At 38.1% G+C, this 27,379-nt stretch overlaps 1 protein-coding gene across 1 annotated transcript in view; it reads left to right on the top strand.

The window, feature by feature from the left end:
• Positions 1-6: 6 nt before the first annotated feature.
• WNK1 (WNK lysine deficient protein kinase 1) overlaps positions 7-27,379 on the top strand; it is a 103,829-nt gene continuing 76,456 nt past the window's right edge. The window contains exon 1 of the mRNA XM_026868680.1: positions 7-718. Coding sequence (XP_026724481.1) covers positions 146-718 — 573 coding nt within the window. The 5' untranslated portion in view covers positions 7-145. The remainder of the gene's footprint in view (positions 719-27,379) is intronic.

Here is a 27,379-nt window from a genome sequence, read left to right as displayed (position 1 = left end):
GAACGGTTCCAGCTCGGACAGCTCCATCGGGGAGAAGCTGGGAGCCGCCGCCGCCGCCGACCACGGAGCCTCCGGGGCCGGTGGAGCTAGCGGCGGAGCAGGAAGCGGAGGCCGTAGTGAGGAGTACCGGCGCCGCCGCCACACCATGGACAAGGACAGTCGAGGGGCGGCAGCCACCGAGCATCGCTTCTTCCGCCGTAGCGTGATCTGTGACTCCAACGCTACGGCCTTGGAGCTACCCAGTTTGCAGCCCGCAGCTCCCTCGGCCCCTGTCTCGGGAGGCAGCGCCGCTCCGTTGGTCTCCCCTCCCGAGGGTGTCAGCCGGACCTCTTGCATCGCTCTCAGCGCCGTCCAGGCTCCCTCGCTGCTGCAGCAGCCGCCGCCGCCTGCCCCGCTTCCCCTCGAAGGACAGTCTGCTCAGGAGCCCCCGGCCGCGAAGGATGCCGCCCCGCTGCTGCTGCCCAAGGAGGAGGAGGACGAGTCAACCACGCTACCCCCCACCAGTGCCGCTGGCAGCGCGTCAGCTGCCAGCCGGGAATTTGAGGAGCGGAGAACACAGCAGGAAGACATCGAAGAGCTTGAGACCAAGGCAGTGGGCATCTCCCCAGATGGCCGCTTCCTGAAGTTTGACATCGAGATTGGAAGAGGCTCTTTCAAAACTGTGTATAAAGGACTGGATACGGACACCACTGTGGAAGTCGCCTGGTGCGAGCTGCAGGTAAAATAAATAAATAAAAATTGTGAATTACCAAAGCGCGGTCACTCTCCCAGGTGCTAGGCTGGGTGCTTGAGGGAGGTAAAATCCATCAACTCGAGGTCTGCTTTATTCAGACCAAGAACTGCAGACCTTACCCTACGACACTCCTTTGGAAGAAATGTACAGCCTTTCCTTGAAGTCAGTTTGCCTTTTAATTCTTTTAAATACTCTGGTCTCTGAAGAATTTTTTAGCTTTATCATCGGAAAATGTACTACACTTCTGTTTCTTAGCATCTTGCATTTTATGCCTCCAAAAGGTAGCTTGAAGGATTGTAAAAATACTTGTACGCAACTTCAGGCAGGCTGAGGGAAAATGTGTAAGTGAATCTCAACTTGAACAAGCCTCAGTTATTCAAAATTTGTTTAGGTGTTTTTCTTAGAAAAAAGTACTAAAATGTCAATTTCACAGACATTTCATATATTTGTGGTAGTGGATTCTTGTAGGCAGTAGAATATACATGGAGTCATGTAGTGCATCACAGTTTAGTTTTGCAAAGCTGACTTTTTCATTCTGAGTTCTAGGGTTCACACTTGGTACAGGTACAAGGAAAGGAAGAAAGTAATTGTCTTTCTTGAAGCTTTAAAAAAAACCCTGAATCTTTCCAAATGACTGGTAGGTTAAACTCAACTAAGACGCTACTCTACCAAGTTTCTAACCTGAGCAGAGCCAGAGTTCTGTAGAAGCCCAGTGTAACAATGGCAAGAGCAAACACCCTTAGTTTCACCCGAGTCAGAGCTTGTATAACTGAGACGCAGGTTGCTGTGCAACAACCTTAAAAGAAGTGGGAAGAGCTTGGAGTATCAGAAAAAAATACCTGGTGTACTAGCTTGTTTTCAAAGCCTCAGCGTTCAGTGAAAAGCATAGTGCTTGTTTGTAGTGTTGGGTTTTGGTGCAATTCATAGAGGAGTTTGTGTATTAGTGTTGTGTACATTATGATCCAATTTAGGGCAGACAAAAGAGCATTGGGTCAAAATTCCAGAAGTCTTCGTGGTGTTTTTAAGCAGTTAGCTGCTCACAAATGACTGATTGCAGTAGCTGCACCAAAAGTTTATTCCCCTCAAAACCACTTTTATATCTATCCAGTCAAACTAAGAGAATTTATGATTTCTTGATTTTTATTCAGTTTTGCTTTTGGATGATTGCTCAAGCATTCTACCAGTATCTTGGTTCATTATGTTATTGCCATTATTCTGTGCTTACTGACTGTGGAAGTAAGCTTCCAATTTTTTTGTTACCCTTAAGCATGTCCTGCTCCTTCATGCTAGTTATGTACTTGCTGTGGCTGTCTTCTGAACATTAATTTTAAATTGAAAAGGTGAAATGGTTCAGTGATGGGCTCAGCTTGAGCTTTTCATGTGCAGTTTGAACTGAGAAGAGATTAATAATGCACCAAAATTATGACTGACTTGAAATTGTAATCTTTGCAATTTTGGAGTTCCTTGACTTTACCTCCTGAAGTCTGTTTTGATCTTCACGCTTTACTTGCTGATCAGAAACTAATGTCAGCTTGGCATCTGTCACTTTTTGCTGACATTGCCTCTGTTGAGGTGTCTTAGCCATCATCAGTACCATGTGGCCAAACTTTAAAAAAGCACCTTCTTTGAAGTAATTTAATAAAGAACTCATTTAAAAAGGGCATGTTGCTGAGCTTTCAATTGATTAAAAAATTTAATGAGTGGTATTTGAAATGACAGATTGCAAAAAGTGTGAATGAATGTATTTGTAAGGGGGAAATATTTGATGTTTTGCTTGGAGGTTAGGTACATAGAGTGCCTTGTGGGTTAAATTATTCTGAAGGTGTACTTTTCCTCTCATAAGGAGACTGCATACAAAATTACAAGTTTGAAGCAACAATATAAGTTTTATAGCTGTTAAAGGTATTTGTTAAAGTAGCTAGACTCTATGGCTAATAGAACATTTTAAGATAAAGTCCTGCTTTATTGTTTGTGTCTAGAAATAAAAGGAGGAACTTGGTATTTATTGGTAGGATGGGTACATCCTCTTCTATCTCTAGGAGAATGTAATTAGTGGTATTTGTTATGCGTGATTTGTATAAAATACAATCTGAATTCACAAAGATGGACTGAAACTTAGATGTAATTTGTTTTCCAGAATGCCATGGTTTGAGGATTGGTGAACCTTCAAAGCATAATTATTTTATTAGGGAAATGTGAATGATTTTCTTCCATGCTATATTACACTAACCATAACTAACTGATGGTTACTTTTAATTGTCTTGAAAAAATGTTCCTTAGCAAAAACAGAGCTTTTCTTCACTGTATTCATGCTAGTAAGTGCTGCAATCCTAGGTGTCCCTCCTCTCGAGTCTTCTAAACAGTGCTAATGTTGTGCTGCTGGAATGAGGCTGCTTAGCATGATTATGCAGACAAAGTTTTTCCTCTCATGGCTTGTCCAAAGGTGATAAAGGTTTATCACAGTTCTTGATTGCAAGATGTATAACAGAATGTGGTGAGAACATTTGGTACTTTTGCAGAGTCTTTGAGTATATGTTCGTTAAGGGCTTTTCTAGCATACTTAGAATGTGTAAGTTTCTTTAAAATCTCTGCTGTTTGGAAGGAAGCAAGATGCCAGCTGCTTTCAGCTCAGTTAAACTACAGCATTTCAATATTGGAGCAAATTCTGTGGTAGGAATCTTGTGGATCAAGGAAAACACAGAAGACTTCACAGTGGTCTCTGGCAGAATGACTTTTTAGTGCTGAATAAGGCAACTATATCTAATTTTTATGTATGCGCTCTGTGTAGTGATAGAGTGTAAAAATCTGAGAATATCAATATACTTCTTTTCAAAGGGAGTTTGGATGCTGCTTATATAATGTGCTTGGGTTCCCAAGTTGATACTCTGGAGAATATTGTTCCATATCCTTAAGAAGGCTCTCGAATTGCCTTGTAATGCGCCTTGATTTACTGAATTGTGGAGGAAATAGAAGGAGAAAGAGCTGAAATTCTATGGGTGATCTAATGGTGTTCTTGGTATCTCCAGCAAATGAGGTTCTAGCCAAGACTATTTTTTCTTGATTTGTGGAAGATGGGAAGATTTGATTTGAAGAAATTGAGTATTTCAAGGTTACTTGTAGATGTGTAGCAAAATCTGAATAAAGGTGCGACTGATGGACTATCCTAGTTTTCTTTGTGTCCTGTCTATATGAAGCAGATTCTATCTGAACCTAGTTTAAATATTGGATGTGGGTATTTAAATGTGAAATGTCTGCCCTGCTATAAGTGTAGTGGAGCTGTGAGAGCTCAGCAGCAACTGCTTAGGGCCAGTGCTCAGCTTCAGTTACTGTAAGGAAATTGTTAGTGTAGTGTTAGCCTTCAAATACTTTTATGCCCATTGTATATACTCATCTCAACTGTAGTTATTCTGAGTCAAGTGTGCCTCCTACTGTTGTCATTAGCACATCTCTCAAATTGAGTGAGGTGTTAGTTAGGGTTACTGCTTTAATGGTCTTTAGGTAGAAGTTGGCAAAAGTGATTACTTCTCTATTTTAATTTAAAATAACTTCCTGTACAATTGTGTTACTGGAGCAGTGAGTCTTTTGTCACATCGGTATGGTTCAGGTAGCATTGTGGCTAAAACATGATGCCTTTTCCTGTTTCACTGTTTATCTATGTGAAGAAATACTTCTGTGACAGAAGTAGCAAGAGTCACATAGTTGTAGAAGCCAAATCTTAGGGGTAGTATGTCATCCTCTGAGTCCCTGTTTCAGTTTGAGTTGGTTTTAAATTTAACTAATTTAACTTCTAGTGTACAGAAGAATACAGGGTGGTGCGGTCACTTACAGGACTGCAGAATCTTGTATCTAGAATTATTGCTCTGGGTTCTGTCATTCAAATTAGTAACTTCAGATATGAAAGTGCACTTGGTGATTTGGAGGTAAATTCGACTCTTGAACTGTGTATTTGTCTTGGCATTTGAAGACTTTTCTTCCATTTGGACAGTGTCTTCACTTAAAGGCAGCATGATTTAGAAACTGTTTGGAAAGATATTTACAGTAGTTGAAAACTCATTCCTGGTAACCTGTGTTCGTTGGAGAACAGCACGGCTTGTCTGTTACATATTATATCCGCTCTTGTCCATTGTATTTCTTTGACAGAAAGGGTGGGTTGGTCAGCAGTTACAGTTCACAAATGTGTCTTCTTGCTGATAGGTCACTCTGCCATTCTTACTCTGGCTTCAGTGCAGTGTTAGGTGGTTGTGCTTCATGTGAGTTGCTGAAGAGGAAAAGGAGGTTGAAGGCTGTCTCTAAGCAAGATAGACCTTCTGGGGGTAAGAAATGAGTTTGAAAAGTGAAAGTGGTGTCAGAAGAGTATGTTGTACTCATTAGTACTTTGAGGGAAAGCTGAATGTGAACTTAGTTACCTTTTGTTAGAAATCATCTGAGTAGTAAAATAGTGTAGGTTACATGTATGCAGTTCTGTTGCAGACTGTTAACTGTAGGCCAAGCATACTATACAAATATTCCAACTTACAAATGGATTTTTAGTTACATAGGCAGTAGCAATGAAAAAACAGGAGAACAAACAATGCCACAACCAGATGTGAACCATGAGATTCTGTAGTGCACTCTGATAAAAATGCTAATGCAACTGTTTGTCACTTTTTACAGGAAATAGTGAGGTGCTAAATAATATTTCTGTATGTCAGAATTTTTCTAGGGGTAATAATATATAGAAGTTGGCTTAAAATGGTACAGGAAGTTGCTTGGATATGATGTATATTTTCTAGTGACATTACAGATTTAACTATACCTATATTTATGTCTTAAACCTATATTGAATACTAATTTTTAGGTCAGCCGACAACAATGGAATGTAGTTTCTCTACTGTGGAGTACAGGCTCCACTGCAGGCTCACCATGATAAATATCAGTTTACTGAAGTCAAAGTATAATTCTTAAAAATCTCTTTGCTTTCTGGACTGGCTGAGCTGGGAATGTTTCAGAAGCTGCATGTTCAAGTCCGACAACCAAAAAAGGTCTTGTATCACATAACTGTGGCATCCTGTAGCCTTTCTGGTTGCATATTGCTCACTAGGAGGCCTGACTGCGAAGATGCTAGCTCTGATGCACAGTTGTAATGTAGCACAAGCTACATTAAAGCAAAATGGAAAACCAGATCAAAACCTTTATGCAGCCAGAGGAAGCTGAGGAGAGTAGACCTGGAATTCATCTGTCTGTCAAGTGCTGTTGGAAAAAGATTACGTTCTGCTAGTTCTGGAGGAATAATCAACATCCTGAAACAAATACACATTCTTTGAAAGCCCTAACTGTGGTTTAATTCTGAATATTAAAAAATATATTTTATAAAACTCTTACTGAAAGATCAAGCTCAAGTCTAATGCAGTATGACAGCTCCCATGCCTACTCTGTTAGTGTTTAAAATTACTAGTCTGTAAGCATAAACTATATGTGGCTACAGCCACTGTAACAGCAGCAAGCGTGCCTCCTGTTCATGGCTACTTCTGGGTCAGATGCATAATTGTCACAAATGCAGATTAATAAAGGTATGTGACAATCTGTGAACATCATTCTGTCCTTAACTACTCTTTTTCTGTTCTCAGCTCTACAGATTCCAAAATACTTAAAGCAAAAAGCTGTAAAACCATAAGTGTATAATGGGTTTATAGCACTTTTAGGTTGCGCTGGATTTCCAAGTGTCTTCAAGTGTGCACACATAGAGAGCTTGAAATTTTGTGCAGTTATGTCTAAATTTCCCGTTGGTTTTCCATGTCCTAGGGTAGAACAAGTTACCAGTACTTAACTGGCTTCAAATCTCTGATGTAAAAATTTCTCCTTTGCCTAAAGAACAAAACCCAGCGGTATTCCTGAGTATGCTGTAATTGATACAATTGACAACTTGATAAATGACATGGGAAAGGAGCCAGACTAATTACCTGCAGAAGTATAAACAGTGGTTAGGCTCCCTCAGACTTTACAAAGGTGACCCTGAAAGAGAGAAGGGAGCTTTAAAGTACATTCTGGAGCTGCAGCTGTTGGTAGACCTCTACTTAGGAAAATAATCTTACCTCAAAGGGATATCGCTTTTGGAGATGGCTGTGGTTCAATTTGTAACTGGCTGGTAGAGAGGCAATAAATATAATCGGATAAGTACATTCTGAAAATGCAGCATTTCTTATGGAAATAAACAAGGTTCTTATTTGTCAGTTTGGGTGGGTTTGAGAGCTGTGGAATTTAATCTCTTAAATGAGATTTGTTTTGGGCTGTTGTGATTTAAAATAAAAACACTATGCTTCATAACTAAACTTTTGAGGGCTAAGGAAAAGTATCAGGACTATAATCTTTCTTTGAAAGGGGAAAAACCCCCCACCTGATAAAACTCACCGGAGGCATCCTGTGTAGAGTCCTTTGAGAGCTGTCTAGCAAAGTAATAAATAAAACAAGCAGTAATAGATCTGTGGTAGTCTACATGGATGCAGTGCATGGTGCGCTGTAGATTCTGTACCTTTTGGTTAGCAATACCCCTTTGGGCTCCATGTTCTTTTTCTTATTTTGTTATGGCTTTTTTCTTTCATACTAGCAGTTGATTAAACAGCACAGCTCCAACTGTCATCCAGGTCATCATACTGCATGTGACAAAGTTTGTGCTAAACAGTGGCAGGCTTGATGCTTCCTGTCATGCATCTCTTCAGAAACTCTTTATTTCCTGTAACGATGAGTAACTTCTTTTTTTTTTGAGATCACTAATTGGTTCTTCCAAATCATGGTTGAGTTGAAGGAAGAGTATTTTTCTGTTTCAGTCTTCAAGTTCACATTTTCAAGCTTGTTTTAGTCTACATAGTGGCTGTAACATTTGGGCTATAAGAAAAATAATATTATGCAAGTTTGCAGTGCTTCTGCATCTAGGCACAGGACTTTCTCTTGGCAGAGCATGTGGGTTTTGTTTTTTAATAGCAGATGGTTGAAAGTTACTGGTTTTGACTCTTAAAACTTTAGATAACAATTTCATGGTTTTAACTTGGATCATGATGTATGTACATGATGTCTGGAAAAAAACTCTTCTAGTATACTCCAAGTAATTCCTATTTTAAATAGTAGGATTTGCAGTGCTGCTTGAAAATCGATTTCTCTGAGTAGTTGAAGGCTTTTATCTAACAAGCCATCAGAAAATCTTTTCAAATATGTTGTTAAAATTCTTGTCCTAATGAATGAGACTCTCAAATTTTATACTGTTGAAGCTGCTTACGGTCCCCAGGACTGACTGCTAGCTGATTCTGAGAATCATTTAGGTTATGTACTGAACCTTAAACAGTATTAGAATATCTCTGGTCAAGATATTACAGATACCTTTCTTCCTGCCTTATTTCCTGCTTCCTCAGCCTATTTAAAGATTGTCATACCAGCACTTCTCAATGTGTGGTTTTGGTTTCCCTCATTATTCCCCTTGGGAGAGCTGGGGGAAGTGAAGAAGTGACTTAAGATTGAATCTGTGGCTCACTTGAGGTTATCTATGAGAGAGGGAGCTTGCTTGCTTCTTGTGTTATGTGCATATCCTGCTGAAAACTCCTTCACACCATGCTCCAAAGGATAAACTTTAACGTTCTGTGCTGTGATGCAATCCTCTTAACCCAAAATGAGACCCTTGCAACGAGACCACTAGAGATATTGCCAAATCTTGTTGGTTTTTTTTTTCTTATAAGCCAGAGTAAAATAACTGGGATGCAGTACAGTGACCAGAAGAATTCAGATTCAGTTCTCATACATACTTCTGAACTTCATCCCAGTTGTCATCTTCACCTGGTGATGACAGGTGCATTGCATATACCTGTATTATTCTAAAGCACTTCCAAATTTGCCTAGATAATTCCAAGCAGCACCTTGTGTTACTTTGCCTGGATTCTAAGCAATTTAACATGCTCTCGGTTTATTTTTCAACAATGGAAACTGTAATGTGCTAAAAATTGGACTGGTGGTGCTATTTTTTTTTTGTCTTCCAGAAGCTATTTAAGTATTAATATGCATCTAAAGCAGTAAGCAGTTTTTAATGAGGATAACTCATTCTAAATCACTCGGACCAACTTGCTAAGTTTGGATTTATCATTTTAGGTCTAAGCAGAACTCTTGGAATGCTACATACCTACTTAGAATCTAGAAATCCTTCAGAAATTACGTTTACACTTGATGGCCATCTACCTTGTAACTAAAATATCTATGAGGTTTTAAGTGATATGTCAGCAGGAGTGGAATGAATGCTTTGGCCAGGGCTGTGTATTTTAGTGTAGGGGATGCCTTTTTTTTTTTCTTGTACTCAGTGTGGCCGAGAACTTGATTCTGAAATCATCTGGTTCATCTACTGGCAACAGTCTGGACAGCAGTTCTCTGGAGTATTGGTTGTCAGGACAGGATCACTATGCTGCTTTTCGAGTCTTCCAGTGTTGCATGTGGCTAGCAGGACTCCTAGCATGTTACCAGTAAGATTAAAACAAAGAGGAAGCTTTGGCAACTCTAACTTGTGATGTGGATGCTATTTTTTGAGCCATAGTCCAGAATGGTTCTGATCCTATTGTCTCTGTTAATAAGCAGTCATTGATGGAAACTTTCAATAGCTATACACTGAACTGCAATTTTTCTGCTTTAGGATAGCAGATGGTGTGGAAAATAAGCTTTATTAGACTCCTTATGTGAGGGAGAATCTTTGTTGTTTGTTTAGCTGTTCTGAAAAATCACCTTTTTAATCTGGATGGTATCAGCCATTCCTAATTTTATTGTGTCAGTAGTTAAAGATAGTGGGTTCTGATAGCAGATTCGGAGCTAGCAACAGAAAGCAAAAAATCATTTAAGTGATTGGAGCTTATTACCACCATTTAGAAGAATTTGAAAGAATAGTAATACCGATCTCTTTGTACATATTTGGGGTAAATCTGAAACAACTGTGTAGGAATGCTGAGCTAAATGCAAGATCGTACAAAGCTGATACCAATAATTATGTACATTTTATTTGATTTTGGCCATTTAATATAGTCTCATGACAGTTTAAGACTATCCAGCTGATGGTGTTACCTGGTTTTCCTTGGACATTTTCTTCTCATAGAGTAACCTTGTTTCTCCTTTGCTGACTGTTGCTGGCAAGTTTATGACCCCAATCTGAATGTAATTTGACTGCTTCTGTGCTGGCAAAGACTAATGACATGCAAACAATAACCCACAAATATTGCTATTAAAAGCTTCGGCAATCCAGGCTGATTATCTTAAGGATCTGTAAATCTGCGTAGACTTATGTAATATGCATCTGTTAATGGCAGTTTCTGAACTGTTAGCAGGTTTTGCTTAAATGTTGCAAAATGTTACCATGTCTGTTTTCAAATCTGCTTCTTCTAAGTGAGGCTTTTATTCTTCCAGATATTTTCTGACATAAAACTATTTTTGCTTTGTCTCTTTCTTTATTGAGCTGCTTGTGGTATGTTTTCATTTGGGAAATATAAGTTGTGTATCTATATAAAAGTGCAAGGTACTAACCTAATGTGCTCTGTTTTGCTGTAGCTGATTTGGACTCTCAGCCTTTGAGTCTTTTGTAAAGAGAAAATATGATAAGTGAGACTAAACTTTGAGAGTTCTAGAGAATCGGTCTGTTCAGATAAGTATCCTACACTAAGAAATACTATCTGAGAAGTGTTTGAAATTTTTTTTTTAGTATTGCCCTCTCTGGATGTAGACAATCAGAGATTGACAGTATTTGAAAGGTCTTTGAGGGTATGGGTTTTATTTGCATTTATAGTGATGTGTGGCTTAGTGTTAGGTTTGCCAGGAACAGTGTGCTGAAAATGGAGAAACTGCAGAAATGTCTGATATAAAAATAAGGCTTTAAGTTTAGTTTTAGAATGTTTTTTCTGTGGTTTTCTCTACTTCCTTTGCATGCAGCTTGAGCTTTTTTCTGCAGACAAGTGGCTCAAAAGCAGAATGCATTTCAGGTTATCTGTACCTGGGAGAGAAAAATATTACATAGGGCACTTGAATTTGAATATTTTTTTACCTCTTGATGGCAACTGTGAGCCAGTTCATGTGATATTATGGTTTTTTTTGCTGACCTCATGATACAAGCCTGAATGTATCTGAGAGGTTCAGTATTTATTCTCAGGAAAAAAAAAAAGTGGAGAGGCTTTGGCTTGCTGCTGAAGACTTAAATGGTTTGTAGTACTTTAATAGATTGTGCATGGTCTGTACCTGAAGATCTGTCACAAAAAACTGTCTTTAATACTCATGTCTTCCTCTAGTGTTTCCTATGGACTTCTGGTTTTGTAGACTACCTGTTTGAATGTTTAGTGCTTTTCAGTGACAACAAAAAAAGTTGGAAATCTGAGGAGGAAGAACAAGGAATTTTGGCCTCTCAAGTTGTAGTTGACTTGTGTTTGCATAAAGTGACAAGATCTCAGAGAATTCTAGTTCAAGCAACATCTAGTTCAAGCAGTTTCATGTACAGAACAAATACAAGTAGTTAACATCCTGTTGTTTAGGGACTGCATTTTTTTTTCCTGTGTAGAGCAAATCTTTGCAGTTGCTTTAGATTGTAATGCAACTATTGAAGAATGGTCCTGTGGTTTGTTATTTGTCCCTTCTGTCTGGGAGTTAGCAGTGAAAACAGTTTTGTCCGAAGGAGTTTTTTAATTTATTCAGGTAGTATGCCTATGAAGCAAAACTTGCTACAGTCAGATTAGACTAATATAGTTTAATAACTTACACTATTCACTTCCTTTTTTGCTTTTTTGACAGATTGTTGATTTTTCTTATAGCTGGTATCCCTAGAGTTTCCAAAGTGTTTGCATAGATGAATGGTATATATGTTGTGGAACTGTGTATGTATGGGAAGGGTAGGAAAAAAAAGTGCCACAAAAGTAATAAAGCACAAATTACAGCATATCAGTGCAACTGAACATGACTATATGATAGTGTTTACTTCAAACAGGAAAAATTGCCATTTGTCTTGTCTGTGTCTTGGGACTAGGGTTCAAAAAAAAAAAAAAGTTTTCTTCCATCCATTATGAAATCTTCTCAAATTTGAGTAAATCCCAGCAAACTAAGCTGAAAAGAAGTTTGATTTATTGGTGTTGGAGACTCTTAAATCTGTCATTACTGTTGACTTAAGTGGTTTCTTCTAAGGAACTTTGAGAGTTGAAAAGTCATTTACAAGAGAAAGGTGAATAGCAAAGAACTTGTTTCTTAGGGTGTATATGACATGAATTTTAAAGTATTAGGACCAGGCAAGTTTAGAACAATGATTTGATTCTGAAAATTTCCATTGCTGTGAATGACTAGTTTCATGAAAGTATTGTTAATATAATACTGGTACTAAAGTTTTATGTATTTCCTCACTGCTTTTTGCCAAAATACCTCCCTTTGTATTCTTCATCTAGTAATATCTCACTGAATAAGCTGCCTACTTTTGTCATACCTCAGTTTCTCAGTTTTTTTATGGATTTGTGGATTAAATATTTGTGTAACTTGAACATGTAAAGTAATTTTATGTCTGTGTGCAGACTTTGAGCTGCGTAAGGGGAGCAGTGAGTAATTAGGAACGTTTTGTTGCTATTTGTTGTGGCTTTTTTAATATTTTGTAATAGACTGTGAACCTGCACATTTCATCTTTAAGGTAAAACTTTGTGACCATAATTAAGATGTTTGAAAGAGGGTTTTCTTTTTTTTTTTTTTTTTAAACTGGAGAGACATCTATTCCAAACCAGCTTCTGTGGTCTAGTTAGTGGTAGATGACTAGCTGTTCCAGAAGGTTTTCTGGGCCTGTTTTCTAAGATATAGTGTTGAGTTAAATAAGAGTGAGAAAAACTTTGCAGAGTATTGCTCCCCCTAAATGTAGAGATGTTGGGAGAACTCCTAATGTACCTACTGCTATAAATGGTTTCTGCTTGATAAACCCATATTGTAAAATCCCATCATTCCTTGGCATCTGGGAGAAACCATCATTAGATTCTAAACCTTGTAAGTGATAGGGTTGTGAGTTAGGTTGCTGATTAACTGATTCAGAAGAACTGCAAGAGCTCTGGTAGTCCTTTTTCCACATATGAAAACTAACATTAGTGCAAACAGTAATTATCTCAAATGGTAAAGCAAAGAAATGGTTCAGTTTCCTGAAGAAAGCTTAAGTAACTTTAGATTAGGTTGGGGTAACCAAAGGAAGTAAGCCAGGATCTGCTGTGCTGAAGCAGCTAGCTGTACTTTCAACATGTGCAAAATAATTCTTAATTCTTTTTGCGGTAGCCTCTCTTATTTACTATTATTTCAAATTGTTGGTTGGTGTTCTGAATTGTTTATCTGAAGGTTTGCTTTGCTACAGTTCTTCAGTTGGTTTGACCTCGGTCAGAAAACGGTTGTGACTCCTAGTGTGGTAGCTTATAAGATGATAATGATTTTCTAAAGTATGCTTGTGTTGTGTGATTTTCTGTTGTATCACATCCAACACTGTTTGCTCAACTTCTGATCTTTAACTTTTTGCAACAAACCACATGGTTTGGATAAACTTTTAAAATTTGAAGGAGCGCAACTACTTTATCTAAAATCACTGATAAATACCAGGTAATGATACAATTGATAGGCCTGTTAACTAAGTTGGTGTGGATGAGTGCAGTTAAAATGCAGGGGGTGTAAGCGAAGTGATGTTTTAACTATATTTTGCCAGTTAAGAAGAGTATGAAATCTGAGGAAGTTGGCATTGGAGTTTAGAATGGAAAGAATGAGTTGGTTGATGATGCAGAAAACGATTTTCCACTTTTCCCTTTGACTTCTGTCCTTATCTTCTCTGGCAATAATATGCAGGGAAATGGTATCTTTTGTTTTTCTTGTTCCTGTGTGAGAATGTTAATTGTTCTTGCTGCTTACCTGTTCAGGAAGTATTCTCATTCCTCCCCCTCAACAAAACACTGTATCAGTCATTGCCAATGTCGGGTTTTTTTTCTTTATTTTCTAACTTTGGCCTTCCTGAATCTTCATGTGGTCCCTGTATAAGCCATTTGGCATAACAACGATTTTTTTCTTTTCTCCACCCAGTTTCCCCCTGCACTCTGGAATGAATCAGATTTTGTGTCTGTGTTTGACTACCCCATGTAAAAATAATAATGAGCATGGTTAGAACCTGCATCTACATTTTGACTCCTGGATCAGCCTTCTTCCAAACTTAGATTTTTTTTTTCCAGCTGGTAAATCAATCTTTTCCATGGAAATGTGCTTATGGTTCTCATGGGAATTTGCCTTATACTCTTGCCTTCTCCCTTCCCCCTTCCTAAGCCAAATTTCTTTCCAGGAAGGTAAAAAAATCCATGGATGAGATTGAGCTTCAGCTGAATAGGGTGTCTCATTTCAGATATACTTTCTGCTGCTTCTCAAATGACCAAAACATAAGTGACAGCTGAGTTGTCTGTTTGTCGTGGGTCAAGGGCAGTCCAACTCAGCAGTTTCCCTTTCCTCTTCCCTGAGTTTTGTTTGGAAGCAGTAGTGATTTGCCGTGCTATACAGTCATCCTCTTGTCATGAAGACCAGATGGAAGTACGTCAGTTGTTTCATGTATAAATACTCAGTCCAACAGCTGTGAGTGTATCAGGAATATCTGGGATCACAAGTTGGTGACCAAATTGTTAGTTTAGAGGGCTGGAAGCATTACTCTAACTTGAAATAAAGCTGTACTATGAAACTGTTAGAAGCAGTCTAAGACTCACTGAACGAAGAAGGAATGAAGTTGAACCACTTAAATACAAATTTCTTTTTCTGTGAAGTTATAATAATTTTTCTAGAGTATTACAGAAGTTGTCTTATACTGATGATAATGTTTAAACCACCGATGCTGTTCGTGAAGAAGCTGAAAGGATTGCTCTGAAATCTTCTAATTGTCTCCTTTCCTTTTGTAGTTTTATTAGGTAGAAACACTTATCCAGACTATTGCTCAGTAGTCTTTTGGTCAGTTGATAATCCTCAGTCTGTTTCAATATGGATTTCTAGCAAAATGCTGAGATACCTGATGTGATCCTAGCTAACAATTAAGTGTAATGAGATTTGTAGTAAGTCTACTTGACACTGATAATTAAGGGAGTTAACTTGACTTTACAGGTTGCAGAGGGTTTTTGCTGTCATCCCTGTGCAAGCAAGCCTTGATTTATTCCAATAATACTGATAAAGGGAGGGTGGAAGTCTGCCAGTGCCCATTGGCTATTTGGTTGCAAAATTCAATGTGTTGCATGGGCTGCTGAGCATAATGTGAAACAAAGTGCTATAAAAAAAAAAACAAACCTTGAGTGCTGAGTAAATGACAGAAAAAACACTTTAATGAGAGAATGGGCATGGTCATTAACTTAAAATAGCTTCTTTGCAGAAAACTAATGTAAAGCAAGGTTGTAGTTCTTGACTAGTGAAGACTGCAGTGTATAGGACTGAAACTGAATTAGAAATAAAACAAAAATTTTCAATAGCTACAGACTTATGCTAAAAAAGCCCAACTAAACCTACAGGGAAATTTGCCATATTTTAATTGAACCACCCTCTTCTCAAAACTTGAGAGGAGTTGTGCCTGTTGCTCCAAAGCTTTCTAGTTCGAAGTGGTACTTCAGATCTTATTTTTAATGTCAATGGTTAACACTTTTAGACAACAGAACATTAAATGCAACTGACCACACTGTTAGCTCTTAGTGTCCTCAAGCCTCAAACCCCCCACCCATCAAAACCCACCAAAAAAACCCAAAGCAAACTCCTTAAATATTGTTTGGTTGAGTTGCTTTGTCTGCATAGCTCTCACTTTTTTTTGCTTCCAGGTATGTTGTGTTTAAGAAATGGTTTTCTGGCTTGTAGATTCACTAATGAAATGCCTGTGCAATAAAAGCCCTTGTAGCCCGTATGAAAGAGTGGATTTGCCGCTCTAGAGGTTCAGGGAGTCTAGCTGGAGGTAGGGAGGCTGAAGCTCTTCTGGAATCCTTTAATGAGGATTTTTTGGCCTTTCAACTGCACGTGTCCTTCAGTAAAAACTTCTCTTGTGCTTGAATCCATGCAGTTGATCTAGATGGTGGGAAACTGAGCACTTGCTTCACATTATTGATCGTGTTTATGGATATATATATTTTTAAAAGTCTGCAACTTCCTTCAGAACTATGATGGACTTAATTCTCCCTATCCTCTTAACTTCCTGTAAAATATAGGCATATAGGAATAGGTCATATTCTGATAAATGTTGGGTTTTTTTCAGCCGTATATTGGCGTGTGATCTCTTGCTTTGATGTCAAAGCACTAGGAGGTCTTTCATCAGGAACCTTGTCTGGCCATTTTCTAGTTTAGCATCAAGTTTACAGTTTGAGGAGTCGTCAGTGTGTGCTCCTGGAAATAGCAGGTATAGATGTTAGCCTAGCTGTCTTCTGTGGGTTTTGAACAGTCTGTTAGACATGGTAGGATAACAAAGTATCTTGTGCCTTAAATGATGACTACTGTCAAGCAGAGATCAAGGGTCATGGTGCTCTGCACTTTATCATATCTTGGGACACATTCATCAAAGAGAAGAGGGATCAATTGTCTTATTGGGGAAACCAAGCTGAATTAATTTGCCTTTTTATCAGTTTAGTTTCACTTTTTTATAAGCATCTGTGGCTATTACGTTGTTTGGGTTTTAGTTCTTGAATGGTGGGAGAGGCTATTCCTATCTAGCTACATGTCCATGTTATCCCAGAGTATCTAATAGGACTGTGACTGTGGTGGTATAATGTGGAGACTCCAAATAATAGCACAGGGGTGTTTTTTTTGGTGTTTTTTTTTTTCCCCTGTTCCTATTGAAATTCTTGCCATGATTTTTTTTTCTCCAGTGTTCCTCCATGATTCTTGCTGTAATGTCTATGAAAAAAAGTTTGATTAGGTGAAGAGTCTTGGTTTTATCTGTTTGTATCTTGGCTTCTAATCCAATGTCAGACTAGCACTGATGACATTGTATAAGCTAACTGTAGGGACTCAACTGGTTATTCCATGACAAGTATGCCACTTTCTGTCAAGTGATGCAGAGGAAACTGCACCAGACAGAAGGTGCAGAAGAAAGCTTACTAGTAGACTTGAGTGACACTGCAGCTACTTTCCATAGTTGTTCTTGATGTGGGGCATTAATAGGTTATTGTGCCTTATAGGCTGTGGATGTCAAGGTGGTATTCTTTGATCCCAAGTGTCAAGGAGATGATGTGTATTGTCTAGTCTTGCTGTTTTCTACTATTTTCTTCTTACAAGTGAACTTACCTCACTGGATTACTTGTATATCTAATTTGGATATTGAAACTATGGAGCTTTGGGTAGAAAACATCTTCTGGAATTACGAAGCAGTAGTTCAAAGGACTGAGCTTCATGTGTAACATCTGGAGCGTTGTGCTTTAGAAAACGCAACCTGTAGAGCATTAATAGTTTTTCTGAAGGGTCTGAAAATGGAGCAATAGTTGCTGTTAGGTCTTTTCAGTAACTCTATTCCAAAAGCATTAGAGGAGGAGTATGCTGTTGTGCTAACTAAAAATCCAAGCATTGTAGTAGCAGGGAGATAAAGTTGCAAAAGAGAAGTAATTTTGGGGAATTGTTTGGGTGAAGTGACATGAAGAGATGTCTTGCTTACTTTTGCAGCCCCTCTGGGCATTGCTGGCAAAAACTGTACGACAACAATTTAGTATTTGAATGTTCAGTGCAAGATATGGTGACAATGCCTAAAATGATGGTTAAAATTATTAAGCTGTATATAACAATTTCTTTGCATTACCACCCATCGGTGGATATGATGTGCAAGTTCATACCTATTTTGCTTCTTCAGAAAGCTGTCTTTCATGTTCACAATGGTCTGGATTCCTTCAGTAAAACTGAAATCTAAGTAAATCTAAAGGAGAACATGTATCTCTTTCCAGATGAGCTCTATTCTCATCAGTCACTGGAAATACTCTGGAAATAAATATTATCTAATGCCATGAAACCTTTTGGTTTTAACCTGGATTGAAGTGAAGTGAAAAAAGTCTGTGTCTGAGAGCCCAGAACTGAGAAATCAGTTGTATATATATTGTTGTAATACTCTTGAGTTAGTGCAGTGCAGGTGATGCATGTGCTTAACATGACTGTCAGTCAGGTGTTTTCTCCTCTTGACAGTATGAATACAGTTCACTCACCCAGTGTTAGGAAGCTGCTTACTGAAGTCAGTGCACTTTTTGGACTGCACAGTCAATCAAGCAGATTGAAAGGTCAGCTTTCTAGCATAAGTATGCAGCTTTCCTGGAGTTTGGATCTGTAATGGCCTGTAATTTTGCAGCATGTCTTTGGAAGAAATGTGTTGGTAATGCTCTATATTTGTATGTAGTGGTCACATGCTTCTAAATTCTTTACTAGGACACAGGGGAGTAAGACGTTAGGTAGCACCTCTCATGTTTGATTCCTGTCGAGACATCTTGATTTCAGTTGCCCAGCTGGTGTGTATGTTAACTACCTGGGCTGCAAGTTTTCAAGCCAAGTGTCTGTTTTGAGCTTAATTGTTTAAGAAGCTTCAGCCAAGATGGTACAGATGCTTCAGAGAAAAGCGCTGGCTTTGTTGCATCCTTAAGCTTTTGTACATGAGAGCTGTGAAGCAGGCACTTAAAAGCAGTGTTGAGACAGGTTGTCTTTATGCTGAGGAAGTATTTTCAAATAAATGTTTTTCACATAATAGAGCTTTAAAATAAGTGACGTTTTCTAGATTGGACTTAGTTGGAAACTATCTTTTTAAACTCTAAAGACTTGATCCATGTTCTAGTCTGCCAGTAGTCCGTGTTAACATTCATATGATGTCATATGAATCAGTTCGTTCAACTTAACAATGTGTGTTGGCTTTGTGTTTTACAAATGTATAATTACTTTTTGTACAGCAAGTGTAAATCAAACCCTCAGGTTGGGAATTTGCAAGCTGTATAATATAATTCAGTTCCCTTGTTTGTGTTGCAACTGTTGAAGTTAGTGAAGTTTAATATCCTCAGAAATGGCTTACTTCATCAGGTTCTAAGTTTCTCTGGAGGAATAGGAATTGGTGTTTTCAAGTAGAAAATATGTTTTGGAACAGCAGCCTTTATTTTTGCAGAGCAGCCAACTTTGCAGCTATTAACCTCAGTGTTCAGATAACAGAGAACTAGCTTTGGTACTGTTATGTTGTAGTTACTCTGATGGAAACATCTGTGAAAATACACTGCTCAGATGGCTTTAGTTACAGTAAATTTGGATCTTGCAAAGTGAATTTTTAAATTATTTTAAAAGCAAATGCTCTTGTCAAAATCTGTTTGCTTTCCCACAATCCTTGAGAGAAAAATGATTCGGATAGAATGGAATATAGATAATATTTTTTACTAGATTTGGCAATTGTCTTTATCCTTTTCTGTATAATGTATTTTAAAATACAGGAGATTATATTTTTACAGTTTGATCTTTTAAATACCTTTTGGATTTTTCACATCAAACCAGGCTTTTGATGTTCGGGGTTTAAGTAAAGTAGGACCACCAGCAAGCACACTGATACACAGACTGCAAAGTTAGGGAAATGTTTGTGGGGTTTTTCTTAATGATAGTAGTCTTTGTGCAGAAGGAGGGGAAAAATAAAAGTCCAAAGAAATGTATGCAAATGGAACAAGCTTATAAACTGAAACACAGGTATAATCAGAGTGGTAGTACTTGACTGCTTTTAGTTTGGTCTAGTGTTTAGTATCTAGCACACTGTATGGGAATTCCTTTTTAATTAGCTCAGAACTGGGTCTGTGCTATGTCTAATGTTGTCTGCCCCTCCTGGGAAGTGGAAAGTTGAAAGTGCTTTAGAAAGGAGAGTTGACAGGAGTTTATAATAGGAAAAGGTAGTTATCCCTTGGATTACCTGGAAATTTTTCTCCATTAAAAAAAAAAAAAAAAAAAAAAAAAAAAAAAAAAACTCTTCTATGTTGTTAAGATTTCACCATGTTCTTACAATACCATCCTATTCCACTGTCTGTCTTTGGAAAGAACATTCCTTTTGGAGAAACGCATCCTATTTCTACAAAGCCCATCACTGCTAATAGATCTCGTGAAGTCCTTATTTAGACACAAGTGTGCTGAAGTCAGTTGAGATAAAAAGTTCAGTGGCACAAATTTCAGTTTCCACCTTGTATGAGTGACTGATTCTGAAATAGTCGTTTGGACTGAGTCAGCAATTTAGTATGTTTAAAGTGCTCAGGCTACCTTAGTTTGGTTTGTATTGAATATTAGTTTGAGCCAAACTGCTTAGTTATGTGAACCTCCAACAGAAGGTGTGGAAGTATGGACTAGGTCTGTCTGAGAAAGCATACTTTGAAATAGATTACAAGAAAGTTTCTCTGAGATCCAACATGTGCTGGAAGCATAGGAGAAATTAAAATAGCATCAAAAAACTATCAGCCTCTGTAGCCAAAGTGCTCAGGGCAAGAGCAAGGGGGGGGGAACTGCAGTTCTTTGTTTGCAGTGCAGTCTGGATTTTATTACTTGCAAAGTGAAATCACAAGGAGGAATGTCTGTTTCTGATGGACAGATATGTTGCAGCTCATTCTGAAGAAGCCTGTTCATAAATTTTTCAGCCTGCTAACAGCTTTGGAGGTAGGACTGTAACTCTGAGACTGATTCATCTGTCCAACTCCTGCTCATTGGACATCCTGTTGGTCTCATCCCTATTTCAAAATGGCAGGGTGTTAAGTATCAACACTCCTGCAGTTAATCCTAAATTTTGAGTTTTAAAACTTGCTACTCTGTAGTCTAATACTTGTTACTGGCTACTGAAGCCTATTTCCAGTATTTCTGAGGTGTTGCAGCAGCAGGTGCTTACACTTGGTCCTCATTATAGGTAAGTGATTAGAAAATGAGGAGTTGTTGAAGTACTTACCTCCCTCTCAGCCTCTTTTGTAATAATTCAGTTTTGTGGCCTGGACTAAGAAACTTAAAGTTTTAAGCACAAAACCCTGTGGTGGTAACAAGAAAACTGTCTTAAGAATTTTCTTGTATTTTGAGGATTTAAAACTATCTAATGACACTGCCACCTTTTGATCCCTTAGCACAAGAAGTCTTAGAATTAGACTCACAAGAGACTATTTCATACAGCTGTCCATTGAAAGTACTGAAGTTCCTATTTGGATTCTAGCAATCCTGTAGAAAAATTTTATATAGTAGCGGTAGGGTCCTAAGGAGAAAAAATGATAATGCTATCCGCAACTCTTCAGAAGGAATCAGTGAGGTTCTCATCAATATTTCTAGTTACTAAGCATCCAAACATTAGAATTTTGATTGGAAAGTTTATCTTGGCACTTGGATTGTTTCAGAGTTAATTGAAGAAAATGTAGAAGTGGCAACAGAGTCTGGGTGAAGGAGCTGGTCTTGGGTGCTTCCAGAGTGCTGCTTATATGGACTTAGTCCTGTTTCTGCTCATGTCCTGTTGCCTGATAGTTGGACAAAAGGCTCTTATTCTGAAAATTAATAGGTCTGCTTATTAGGTATCTGTCCAGAGATCTAGCTGGGTCCTGTCTCTGCCTGTGAAAAAGGGGGCTTGTGCCTTGGTTGTCTCAAGAGTGGGACGAGATAATTCTTGACTGATCTTTCTAGCAAGAGTAAGCCTGCATACTTGTTAAAGTAGTAACTATGGATCTGAGACTAAAACCAGGTCTGAATGTCTATTGCCTTTGTGATATTGTCTTTAGCTTAATTAAAATTGTTTTACTGGAATGTTGTTTGGGGTTGTGTGGTAGGGCAAGGAATTTAATTCAAACAAATTTGGAATGTCTCAAATCTACTTTTATCCACTCAGAAGTGTAGTTATTGCCACTGAAGCAAAGGCTGCAGTACCAAGACACTTCTGCAGCTTTTGTGACAAACCACTTTCATTTGAATGCCAGTGTCCAGGGCTTCTTATGTATGCAGACTCACTGAACAGTGTGTGTTTCAGTCCGAGCCATGGTGCTAAAAATGTTTTCAGATAACTTTTTGGCTAAGGAAATTTTTTCAATGTTAAATATGATTAATAATTTTGGTATATGATGTACAGAACATCAGATACTTCACTGTATGAAAAGAGCATTTGAATGTTTTTAACTTTTGGCTGATGCTCATTAGTTCACAACTATATTATTGAACTGCAGGTAGAGTTCTTCAGTGTGACAGAGTAGGAGGTAAACTGAAAACAAGAAAGCCTGTTTATAGATTGAGATGACCCATTTAAGGTAGGCCCTTTGGATTATGACATCCTTGGGCATTAGTTTGTCTTCAAGAAATTCTTTCAGTGTTCCTGTTCAGACAGCTGAGATAAAGTGGCACCAGACCAAGGACAGACAGTATGTGACTAAAGCACAATATAATGAGAAACAGACTCTTTGAATTAGCTGTAACAGTTTGAATAGCTGATATGTAGACAGGTTGTGGTGAGTATCTGGGGTCTTCTAGGTCCTGGTTGGTCCTCTGGCAGTGCAGGATATTCCCAGTAGTATTCTTCAGAAAAAAACCTTAGTTTAATACAGACTAATCTTGTCAATGGTAGTACTACCATATGTAGTCCCCAAATTCCAAGAAAAAAAATCCTGAATATTCATCTTAAACTTCTTTAGCACTTTCCCTAGCTGTCTGCTTTGAATCACCTTGGGAATTCCTCTGTTGATAATCTTTCATCTTGGCTGTTTTACAGCACTAGCCTTTTCTTGTAGGTCAGTCCAACACTTAAGGATTTTATTTTTTCCAACTTATACAAAGATAGCCTTTTTATGTCCAAGGTGTGCATATTACTTTGATTTACTGTACAGCAAAACACTCTGTTTTGATATATTATATCTTGTGTTGCTTCAGGTAATAGGATCGCTCCATCTGCATTTCAGTTACACTGTTCTCTTATATTTTCACTAATTTAAAAATTATTCAGTGTTGAACAGTAAAGCGAATTATGCTTCTGGATGCAGAGTATGCTTTCTCATGACAGTACTCTTCATTGTTCATAATACCACTTGCCTACTGTTAAATGTTTGAGTGTTTTCTTCTGACTCATCTATGTTCAATTTCCTTGCTCTATGAAAGATAATATGCATATTTTAAAATTTACATATTAGTGGTGCATTTGATGTTGTCTGAAATATTTCTGACTTTGTGAGTAGCTTTTTAGATCTCCACCTTGTGTGGTGTTTGCCAAGGAAGATGTACATGGTGCATTGTAAGCGTAGGTGTCTCTAATGTATATGGTATCATTGTGAAAGTCTACAATAATCATGCAAGTGATGAGAGAACTTGATTTCATAAGTATACCTGTCAGGTAAGCATGGAAAAATTATTACCGCCTCCCTTTATGAGAATTCTGAGGTGAAAGTGGGCGTTCTGGTAGATCACAGGAAGGCTTCATCATTCGTGCAGTGAAGCTTAAAAAAAATTAAGTGCTACTCCAATGTGTTTTAGGACTTTAATGTTTGTGAAATGCAGTACTAATACTACTGTTTACATAAGGTATTCCTGAGACCTCATCTAGAATGCAAGTTTTGGTCACCCCCTGTAACTCACTGTTTATGGAACTCTTTAGTCTTTCCCTACAGGAGATCCCTTTTTGATTTGTCTACTTTGCAAGAACATGCAGAACACCTGGTAATTATTTGAGGGGTTTATGATGAATCCTGGAAGGATCACTGAATGAGAGATCTATCTCTGAACAAGAGATGTCTGGCATGGAGTTCTTCAGTGGTTATTGTAAGGATTTTCTGTTGGCTGCCAGTACTTGGCCTACACTTCGTATGTTATGCTGTCATAACTGATAGTAATCCACAATTTTGTAAAGTAGATGAAGTACTTTTTTGGATGTGTTTGCAGAAAAAGAAACAAAACTGAGAAGAGTAACTTCTCTGGTGTGATCAGGCTGCATATGCAATATATATACTGATGTTGTATGTAAACTTGAAGCTATTGTGTATTGTAGGCTGACGTGAGTTCATTTTACAACTGGAGGAGTGCAGGGGGCAGCCTTGCAGGGGCTGCTGCTTAAATACCTGCATAGACAATTTAAGTTTATTGCCTCTAGGCTTTATGCTGGGGTTTTTGCAAGGGAACTAGTCAGAGGTACAGGAACATTAGTAGGTTGTTTTTTTTTTTTTGTACCTCTTACTTTGTTATTAGTAAATCTTGACATTTCTGCATGGCTTCCAACCAGCATGTTGATTCAACTTTCCAACATACTGAAAAGCGATTATAGCTAACTTTTCCCTTTCACCACTAGCTTTGTGAATTATATAGAATGAAGAATTGTAATATGTTTTTGATACTCTAAATTGATTTGTCTATCAAAATCAGTTAAAGCTTCACCCTAATATTCTAGATGTGTGCCTACTCATAAAAGGACTCACGATCATACAGAGATAGATGAAACAGAGCTACAGTTTCTCTTGATACAATTGTTAATAAATCTGTAAGGTAACCAGAATGGATTGTGGATGCTTTTTTCCTGCAGTATTCTCACCCCCTGAATGGAGAATTGGATTTTCATAGTAAAATTAAACTGAGATGATTTGCTGTACCTTCCCTTTCACTGACAAAGAGATCAGTTCAGTGCAAAATGAGAACTGACATGAGCTTCAAAACTTTTAATGAGCCATCTGAGCCAAGTGACAAGATGCTCCAGCTGGTTAATAGCTCATCAAGAATTCAGTTCAGTTAACACTTCAATTCTGTAATAAGCTGTGTGTAATATGCATAAGCCTTATTGTGAACTGGTATCAGATAGCAAACTTAACCATTAATCTTCCATGGATTAAATAGCAATTTTAAAGTGGAAATAAATAGATGAGCTCTCTATCTCAAAAATAATACTGATTATTTTTGTATAGCCCAGGATTTTGATTACTGTTCCTTATGTTCAGCCTCTCAGGATGAATAAATTGAATAAAACTTACAGCCACCTTTTTTTTTTCCAGACTTCTGTGTCAGGAAGCACAAGTGCTGCCTTGAGTAACCCTAGAATAGAAATGACTGACGCCTAAACAGTTGCTTGCCTTTCTTAGACCAGATTCCTGAGGACCCGAGAGATTCCAGAGGAGGTCATGTCTAAGCCATAGGTTTCATATCTACTGTTTAAAATTCTTCTCTTACTGGTTATGTGGAGAGCAAAGGGACATATATAAATGATTTGATAAAATTATGAGTATAGTTCTTAATTTACTCTGAAGCTACTATTCAGTTTTCATGGCTGATTCTGAAGAGTGCAAGTTTCCCAAAGGAAATTGTGGGATTAGGCAATGTATTGATCAGTCATAGTAACTGTTTTCTGGGGAAGTGGAATTTGGTTCAGTTCTTCAGCTTGGCTTGCTTGTTTTGCTTATGAATGTTTGTGCTGGTGTGAGAGTATGGGGAGAGTAGTAGTGTAGACTTGTGTTAATGTGTATATTCACATACAGCACAGCTCTGAAAAACAAGCTAACAGAGACTTGCAGGTGATACAATTTTGCTGATATTTGATTTTCCTGGGAAAAGTAAAGTGAGGCACTCTACTGCCAGGTATATCTTATTCATACTTCTTAAAATTTAAGTGGAAACTTAAAAATCTACAATGGCTGAATTCTTTGGAAGCCTGTCAGATAGACTATTCTAGCCCTTTTGGAGTAGTACATGTTCTCTTCTCTGTCATTATCTCTTCAAAACGGACTTGAGGTATAGCTTGCTGCCCCAGTCTCTAAGCAGCATGCTTGCATATGTCTCTGAGCACTGGTCATGAGCCTTCCATCTAGTATTGCACATGATATTGAAGTACACTAGTGTAGCAGAGTAGTCGTGTTTGGCATTGTTGAAAATAAAAATTCCCCCAGAGCTACTGTGACAAAAGATAAACTTTGCTACTGAGAGTTGGGCATTAAGATTTCTTGTGATGTTAGATAAGGAGGAACCATTCTGATCAACCGTTGTCCTGCAGGAGAAGCAAAAGTGGTTTTCTGCTGCTGTGTTCATGATGCATGTTGTATTTGCATGCTCCTTACACTTCTGATCCCACTTCTGCCATTTGTTCATGCTGAGGAAGTTAAGGCAAAATGGCTTTGTATCTCACCAAGTTAGTGAATTCATCTCTGATGCAGTGTTCCTAACTTCCTATATTTTAAAAACATACTCCTTTTTGCATGTTCTTAGTTATTCCTTCCTGTACATCAGTAACAGCATTAGCAGTAGATTACTTCTGAATGTTCTCTCTTGGAAACTTAAGGGTTAGCCAACTTTATTTTTTCCAGATGAAGACCTGGAAGGACCATATAATTTTGACTAATTACAGGTCAGTTTTGTTCAGTGATGCCAGAACCTGGTGCAGGCAAGCACAGACTTCAGTTCTGATGCCTTTTCTGTTATTGGGAGTCTTGCTGAGGATGTCTCTTCAGGTGTAGGCTAAGTCTATGACACTGCTGCCACCAGGTGTCTTAAATGCTGCTACTACTGCTGCTGGCACAGGTGTTACTACATATGTAAAAGTGGGAAGTGACCACATCAGAGGAATATAATTATTGGTGGTGTTCTCACCCCTTCCCCTCTGGTGATGAATCATAGCTTCATCAAAACTGACAAACAATTGCAGGATAAAATGGGGATCAGTACTGTATCTTTCAGTCACATACCTAGGCTTTAGTTGCAGATACTCCCTGTTCAATGTTAAGACAAAGTTATATTTCTTATTTTCTGAAGCTTACTCAAGTATCGACTCTTTCAGGATTTGTATAATTGACTTCTTCAGATTAAATCCTGACTGATGAAGGCTTGTGTCTTTTCCCCTTCTGTCTGATCATTGAGAGTTTAATTTTCCTCCTCTTCTTACTCCCACCATCCGTTTACCCAAGTATAATCTATGTCGCCATGTGTAATTTGTTTATTTAATTCTGATCTTCAAGCAACAGCAATAAACTGGGATATATGTGCTTTATCATTTACCTTATCAATGGTAAGAGAAAGGACAAGAAGCAATTTTATTTTTTTGTGTGTTTTTGACTAACTGCATCTTCTAATGAATTTTGTACTCTATTGTGCATTGAAATGCCAGAAATAAAAATACAGAAGAGTACAGGTAGATGCCTTTCACCAGGAAACAACTACTGTGAATAACCCTTCAACCTTTCACTTGTTTACTACTTGTGTACTTTCCTGAAACTTAGTGTTTTTAATACCTTGTGTAAGAGGAAGCCTACAAAAAAAATTTTACCTTAGTCAGAAACTTTAAAAGGTGTAATAGATAACTGTCTCAAGCCTACTCTTTTCCATTGTGTTGGATATATATTATACTTTAGTGTTATCTTTCTCAAGGTTATTTTGCATGCAAAGACTGTCTGTAGCTTATATAAAATTGATTCTTCTTGTAGAGACTTACCAAGCAGCAATGTGAGATTGTACTTTCAGTAAGTGTTAACTTGGCATTTCTTTTCATTCTGCTACCCATCCTCATGAACTTTGTCTTCCATCCTCAAACTAAGATGAGGAAGAAAGGGACTGAAAAACTTTTGGACCCCTCAAGTAAGAAAGACATTGAGGTGCTGCAGCGTGTCCAAAGAAGAGCAACAAGGCTGGTGAAGGGTCTAGACCATGAGGAGCAGCTGAGAGAACTGTCATTGTTTAGCCTGGATGCATACTTTTGGAACAGCAGCTGTTCAGCTCCAT

The sequence above is a fragment of the Athene cunicularia genome (assembly GCF_003259725.1).
Source record: "Athene cunicularia isolate RWA chromosome 1 unlocalized genomic scaffold, athCun1 chr1_part2, whole genome shotgun sequence".
In the NCBI taxonomy this organism is placed as follows: domain Eukaryota; kingdom Metazoa; phylum Chordata; class Aves; order Strigiformes; family Strigidae; genus Athene; species Athene cunicularia.
This window is presented reverse-complemented; position numbering and strand designations above follow the sequence as displayed.